At 58.4% G+C, this 7464-nt stretch overlaps 1 protein-coding gene across 1 annotated transcript in view; it reads left to right on the top strand.

Annotated features, from left to right (window-relative positions):
- Positions 1-559: 559 nt before the first annotated feature.
- ARHGAP23 (Rho GTPase activating protein 23) overlaps positions 560-7464 on the top strand; it is a 78151-nt gene continuing 71246 nt past the window's right edge. The window contains exon 1 of the mRNA XM_059148060.1: positions 560-690. Coding sequence (XP_059004043.1) covers positions 682-690 — 9 coding nt within the window. The 5' untranslated portion in view covers positions 560-681. The remainder of the gene's footprint in view (positions 691-7464) is intronic.

The raw sequence follows: 7464 nt of genomic DNA, 5'->3' as shown, positions 1-7464 counted from the left end.
ACAGGAGGGATGATGCCTCCCCACCATCTCCTGTCCTCACAAGGTCACAGGATCCAGACCCCTGCTCACAGGCAGTGGGGGCGGGGGGGAGTGGAGGGGACAGTGCTGTGTCCCCCTGTGTCCCAGACTCTGTGGGTGTCTCTGACCTGCTCTCAGGCAACCCTGGAGGAGGGGCATCAGCCTGGAGACAGTGATCTGGGCCACAGGGTCAGCTCTGTCACTAAGCTGCTGTGTGGCCTCTGGCAAACCCTTCTGTGGCCCCTGTAACATGAGGGGTGGGGCCCTTCTAAGTCCTAAATCTCGGACATGAAGCCAGGGTCTTCCCTGGGAGAGTGTCCTCTCTGGAAGAACGATGTCCCCAGGACAGGGAGAACAAGGTGTGCTGGCGGGGATGAGCCCCTGGATGTGAGCGGGTGTACGTTCTGTGTGTGTGTGTGTGACCGAATGCGCGCGGGCGCGCGCGCGAGTGTGAGCGCGGCGCCTCCACCGGCGGGTGGGAGGGGGCGGGGCGGGGGCGGGGGCGGGGCCTGCGGGGCGGGGCGGGGGTCCGGGCCGCTGACAACCCGCGCTCCTCGCGCTGGGCGGTCGCCCGGCTGCCGCACCGACAGGGCGCATGGAGGGGCCGCCGCCCCCGGCGCCCCCCGGGGCCGGCGCGGCGAGGACGGCGTAGCGGACAGTAGCATGGAGCAGGTCGGCCGGCGCGGGGCGCGGGGGCGCGTCTGGGAGGGCAGGGCGGGGGCCGTAAGCACCAGGTGAGGGTGGGCGCGCCGCGGGGGAGGGGGTCTGGGGCGCTAAGGCTCCGAGTCCGGCGGGAGCTTGGGGCGAGGGATGAGGCTGGTGTGACACTGAGCTAGTGGGTACACACACACACACACACACACACACATGCACACGCACACACACACAGAGGGAGGCGCACACAGAGGGCGCGCACGCTGCTTCTCTCCCCACCCAGGAGAGCACCCTCCTTTAGAAGCCCCCCTCCGCACGCGGGAAGGTCTCAGCCCTTGCTAGGATCCTAGGCCTGAGGGGGCTGCAGGCCCTGCGGAATGAAGGAGTGACAGGAGATGGAGGGAGCTCTCCCACGCCAACTACCGCCGACCCCCTAGCGAGACCTTACAGCGACAGGACACAACCGTCTCCCTCCCCCACCTACACATGGAGGGTCTTCTCCCAGCCCGCCCCTCCCCACCCGGTTACAGCAGCTGCAGCAGCTGCTGCCACCATTTCATGGCAGTGAAAAGATGGGGTGGGCTGGGCAGCTTCTCCATATGCCCCCCAAAGGCAGACCTACAACCCCAGCCAGGCCCCGGGGACTTTCATTTACACAATCGCCATCAGAAAGGGGCAGGGGTGAAGACTCCCTAAGGCTAGAGAGCCTCACCTCCTCCGGGGTGTGCAGCAAATGGATAAGGGGGGGTCAGTCCCCTTAGGTGAGTGAGGGGGGCCTCTATTTGGACTGGCAGTCAGTCTCCTGCTCTGAGAGGCAGCAGCCTGGGCAGGAGTGAGGGCGCTGCTCTTGAGATTGCCTTACTCCCTTCATAATCCTGACTTGGTAGGAGGTCTTGGGGTGGGGTCTGGAGTGGTGGGATTTTCTGTTCTTGGGTGTGCCTTTAAGTGCTGGGCTTGTCCGCACTCCTGGGCTCTTTGGGGCTGCTCCGCCTGAAGCAGTGGCCTGGGGCCCTGGGCTCTGAGACCTCTCCCCTTCAGACTGAGCGCAGACCCCCTACCTTTGGCAGAGGGGTTCTTGGGTTGACTGTGGTGGTGATGAGGAGGGGCGGGAGGCTGGGTAGGGGTAAGGAGTCAGGGGTGGGGGTGAGCCTAAGTTCTGGGGAGGTGAGAATGCTCTGGATATCTTCCCCTGGGGGCTGCGTGTGCTGTGTGGGGAGGATCTGTGGGCTGGTCTAGTCTCTAGGCCTGTTTGGGATCTTCATTGTTAATTTAAATGGCCAGTGGCAGAACCAGGCCTGGCAGGGAGAAGGGGACTCCATTCGTCATTATCTGCTGTTGCTGTCCTCCACTCTGAGTATCAACAAGTGGGGGCTGGGGGAACAGTCCTAAATGCCACTGAATTGCTTACATTAAAACAGTGCATTTTACGTTGTGTGAATTTCACCTCAATAAACAAAAAGGGGGGGTAGGGCTAGGGATCATTGCTACTTTCTGCCTAGAAAGTAGCTCACTGGGAGTGCAGCTCAGCCTGAATTGCTCCTAAAAGCAGCCCTCAGTTGCCCCCCCATCAGCCTTCTAGACCTCTTCTTGGGGTCAGCTGTTTCCCCTTTCCCAGAGGACAGACTCTGGCTCCTCTGTGCCCTGGCATGGCGGAGGGGAGGAGAGAGAAGAGAGAGTAGGACATTGGGCTCCTTCCCGCGCCCATCAAAGGGACACTGGGAGGTCTTGTATATCTGTCCTCTCTCTGGGCCGCTATGAAATCCCTGCTAGTGGTGGTGAACAGTGGCTGTCGCGGTCCTTTCTAGGTGTCCCAGGACATCTCTGCCAAGCAGCACAGCAGTCAGCCTGTCCGCTGGACTGTGAGTCACACCCCCCACCCCCAGCTGGGGATGCTGATGTTCAGCATGACCAGGGACGTGTCCAGGCCGATGTTAATGTCTGAAGGCAGCCCCAGCCCTGCTGGCCCCATGGGTGTCACTGGCTTTCTGGAGGAGCCGGAAACATGGTGTGTACGGGGCGCTTCTGAAATCGGAGCTTCTTTCACCCCACCAAGGGAAGCTCCTATTTTAAGTTTCCCGTGTGCTGAGCCCTCTTGTAAAGCGAAGGATCCTTTTATAGTGCGAGAACCGCCCCAATGTGTCTGTGTGGTATGCGTGGATTTTGGCATGTAGGGTCTCTTAAAAGGGAGCATGCCTGGAATCTCACAGGGGGGGGTGCCCAGATGGAGGGGCTTGCCCCCTGTGGTCAGTGCCCTGCCCCTCTTTTCTTCCCATCTAACTCCCCTCTCCCTCCTAGGCCTGGCTCAGAGCCAGACAGAGGAGAGGGAGCAGCTGCTGGGGATTTCCAGAGCTTCCAGGGGGAGGTGGGAGCTACCCCTCCCCTTCCCTTCCCCTCTCCTCCCCTTCTCTTCCTTCCCTCCATGTTTCCCTCCTCTCCCCTGCCCCTCCACCTCTCCTTGAAGGACACAATGGAGACAGGGAGGAGAGTGGGTCGTGGCCCCCCTGTGTGCAAGGCTTCCGTAGAAGAGCTGGGCGGGCTCTGGGGGCCTGTGGCAAAAGCAGGACTGCAGGCCAGCTGCTGGAAGAATTTAAATGCCCTCGAATAGAACCTCAGAATTTAGCCTCCTGGATCTGGGAAGACACTACCGGGCCTAGCTACTCCTACAGATCCTGCTTCATAGAGCGGAGGCTTGGCATCAGACTTGACCAAGTTACTGAAATTTCGGACCTTGTTTCCTCGTTTATACAGTGGGGCTAATAATAACACCTACCCTACAGGGTGGTCATTGGGTGTAGATAAAATTGTGTCTGTAAAAAGCCTGGCACACAGTAGGCACTCAACTCATTTGAACACATCTTGGCAATGGGTCAGGTGACATCGTGGTTCTTGGAGGTCATCTGCTAGCCTTCTATACACAGTCCAGGCCACGGGACTGATGTCACGCCCCAGTATCACACAGCTGGGAGCCTGCAAGGGCAGGGGACCCCAGCCCAAGGCCTCTTCCTTGTCCCCGCATCACGACAAACACGGTTCCTCTGAGGGGTCGCTGGCGGAGAATGGCAGGACTGGGCATCTCTTACCTATTCCCTGCCCTGACACCAGGGTTTTACTGGGTGTGGCTTGTTTGCCCGGCTGCCAGCCTAGAGAAGCCACAGCCCCTTGCTTCCACCCCTGAGCCAACTGTCCAGAGGTTTCTGGCCTGAGTTCCCAGCTGTTTGGCTGGTTACCTATGGCCCTTGGCCCCAGCCAGTCTAGAGGCTCTGTAGCTTCCCTCCTTGAGGGGTGTTTGGGTGGGATTCCTGAGGGACCTGGTGGCAGGGAGGAGGGTGGGGACTGGCATCTTCTTGAGTGGCCTGTTGCCCTACCCTTACACCATTAAAGATGCTCAGCGAGGTCTGCTCTGTGGGATGCCTGGGGTTTCTGCCAGAACCTGGGCACCGCCCCCCCCCCCCCGCATCCCCTATCCCCCAGCTCTCAGCTTTGGGCCTCCTTCCTCTGCCACTTGCCCTGTGATGGCTTTCAAGGTCTTAGCCACACACCCAGCCTCCCAGGGCCCCTGCCTTCTGCCCTCATTATGGGAGGCCCCTCTTGTTTTCCTCAGTGCACTGCTTGTACAACACTGCAGCCCTGACCTAGCCATCCTCTGCTGTTTCTTGCTCTCCCTGGAATCTGAGCCCAAAGAGGGCAGGCACATTGACGGTCCCCACCACCGGACACGGCAGTTTACATGTAATCAGGGCTTAATAAATATCTTTTGCCTTGAATGAACTGGGCCCGCACATGCTTTAGAGGTGAGCATTTAGGTGGGGGTGGGTTGCTTTCAGGGGACAAGCAGAGGACAAGCTGGGTGCTGGAAAGCCAGAGTCACAGGAACAAACCTCTCCTCCCCATCCCCTCTAGTCCTGCCCTCCCGCCCTTCTCCACCAGAGGGTGCTCCTCCCCCTTCGGTGGAAGGACAGACGCTGTTCTCCAGGGTCACCACCCGGCCCACAGTTCCAATAACCCCCCTTCCACGCACTGTTTCTCCTTTTCAGCTCCCGGGGTGCTTTGAATCCATGATCAAGTGTGAGCTTCCAGTGGGGAGGCAGGCAGAGAGGGTCTTACTGTTCTCATATTGCAGAGGACGAAACAGGAGCAGAGCATGTCCTTTTCTTCAAAGACATACGACTAGGTGGACAGGAGGGGAAACTGACCCCAGGCCTTTGAACTCTGGAGTCAGTGCTCCTTGATGACAGCATGCAACTCCTAGATGGGTCCTGGGCCAGCTGGGTCCTGTGGACAGCTGGGTCCTGTGGACAGCTCTGGTCGGAGGACCCCTCCCTGACTGCCCCTCCCAACTCTTGCCTTAGCTGGAGTTGGGGAACACAGAGCCTAGAGCTTTGCAGCTTCTTCCTTCACTCAACTCATCACCCCTCCGTCTCTCTCCTGCCCAAGTCTCTCCCAGGGCTCCCCTGTGCTGCTAACTTTCTTAACAGGCCTGCCTCCACTTCCTCATCCCCAATGATGCTTTTCCTCACTGTGAAATCTGGCCTCTGCCTCCACCGGTCCCCTCTTTGCCCAAGGTGCCCTCTCTGCCCAACACAGTGCCACTTCCTTGGTTCAGGAACGCCCTGGGTCTACTGATGACTTCCAAAGCTGTGTCTCCAGTTTAGGCCTCTCTTCGGAGAGACAGACCCAGAGTTTAAGGTGCTGGTCACTCTTCCACTTGGCAACACAGCTTGTGGGTTAAGTGTGTGGACTCTGGAGCCCAAATACCCGGATTCAGATTCTGGGTGGACTTGGGTGAGGTACTCAAGCTCTCTGGGCCTCAGTTTCCTTATCCATAAAATGAGGATTATAGTATCTACTGCAAAGCTCCTTTGTGAGGCTGAATTGGAATAACACATACAAAGGATGCACAGTGCCTGGCATGCCCCCTCTCCCTCAGAACACTCCAGATTTTTTCATCTCCTTCCCGCAACACCCAGCTGGTCACTAAGTCGTGGGGGCCTCTGATGTTTCTTGCCCCTGTCCTCATTCAGGGTCTCCCCCGCTACCATCTCCCGACCAGCCGCATCTCCTTGCTGCCCGCACCCCCCTGTCTTTCCGGCTAGGTGGCCCATCTCCTCTTAAATCCCTGCCCCCTAGCCAGGCTGGAATCTAAGTGCCTCAGGCCCAGTCACTCCATCGGCATATGCCCCGCCCACGGTTCCTTCCTCATCCCTCCGTGCTTCCTGCCCACATATGTACCCTCCTTACCCTCTTCTTGGCTCCAGCCACATCACTAGAATCTGTTTTCTCCTGCCTTTGCCTATGATAGTCCTTTTCCCTGGAGTGTATTTAACCCCCATTCCTCGCCCCCCCCCCCATCTCACCATGAAGCCCCAAAAAGCTCAAGGCCCCCTCATCCTGGAAGCTTTCCTCTGCTCCTTTTCGGAGATCTCACTACAGAGTCAGGATTGGTAAGACTAGGACCCCCACAAGGGAAAGAGCTAGGCCTTATCTCCGCACCCCCAGGGGCAACCTCCAGTCCCCCACCCCCTCATATATATTAAGATTCCCAATAATCATTTGTGAACTGAGAGGAAGGTGACTGGGCTGGGGGAGGAACTTAGAAAGAGAAGTATAAGGAGGGTCCTCAGTGAGGGACCCCGCCCCCCACCCATGCTGGGCTCTACTTCCAGGAACCCCAGAGAAAGCGTGTGCCAGGCATGGAGTGGATTTGGGGGTGGGTGGTGGGACCCGGGAGTGAGACCCCGTGAGCCTGAGGGAAAGGACAGGAGGAAGAAGGGCTGGAGAAGATCAATGGGAGAGGGCCAGGACAGAATGGGGGTGCAGGTCAAGGTGCAGGAAGAGGTGGGAAGGGCAGCTGGGTGGGGGAAGAGCGCACTTTCTGGGAAGTGGGAGAGGGTGGGGGAGGTGAGCGCGGTGCATTGTGGAGGGAGGAATTCATCTGCTGGCGGGTGTGAGCTCATTTCCTCTCACTGCCTCCCGCTGTGTCTGAGGGCATCAGGCTCTGGAAAAAGTGAGCCGGGGCACCCCAGCGGTCACCACCCTCCTCCGCTCCCCCTACAGCCGCAGTTCAGTCTGGACCCCCGGTGCCACTGCTTCCCCCCCCTTACAGAGACAGCCCATTTGTTCTGAAAGGGGAGGACCCCTGAGCCAGCGTGGCAGCATCGGAACCCCTGGAGCTACAGGACAGAGGGAGGGAGAAACAGGAACCTTCTTGAAAACTAAGCAAGACAATACAGGCAGTATGATTCGTTACAGTTAGATAGCGGGAAGGACTTCTCAGAAGGGCCAGGGGCAGGGGGTGGGGTGAGGAGTGGGGTGGACAATTCCAGTTGCACATGACCTTGATGAGGCGAGGTGGGGAAGGAAGAGGAGTCATGAAGGGCCCTTCCATCATTATGAGAGCATCCCCTTTCCAAGGGCTGCCAGGGAACTGAAAAGAAATTAAATAAAACGTAAGATTTAAAAACAAGTCGGTATGTTCTTCCTCCGGCTCACAGGATTAGGGACGGCCTAGTGGGTGTCTGGGCCCCTCTTAGCCACTCCAAGACTTGAGTCCTGGTCCTGGGGAGACTTGGAGCTGGCGAGGTAGGCAGGCTTTATGAGGTCTTCTTGCCCCGAGAACGTGGGTGATTCCCGTGGGTAGAGTCAGCCTTCCACTTTCGTTGCCTGCTTTATCCCAATCCCATTTGTATCTACCTGTGGCCTCTGCCTTCTTTTCTTCATAATCTGGGTGAAGGAATATGGGAGACCTTTAAATCTGCAAGAAGGCATGGGAAAGAGGTAAGCTGAGGCTGTAGG

This window comes from Mustela lutreola, chromosome 15 (genome assembly GCF_030435805.1).
Source record: "Mustela lutreola isolate mMusLut2 chromosome 15, mMusLut2.pri, whole genome shotgun sequence".
NCBI lineage: Eukaryota > Metazoa > Chordata > Mammalia > Carnivora > Mustelidae > Mustela > Mustela lutreola.
The sequence above is the reverse complement of the archived record's forward strand: the minus strand, read 5'-3'. Positions and strand labels throughout refer to the sequence as shown.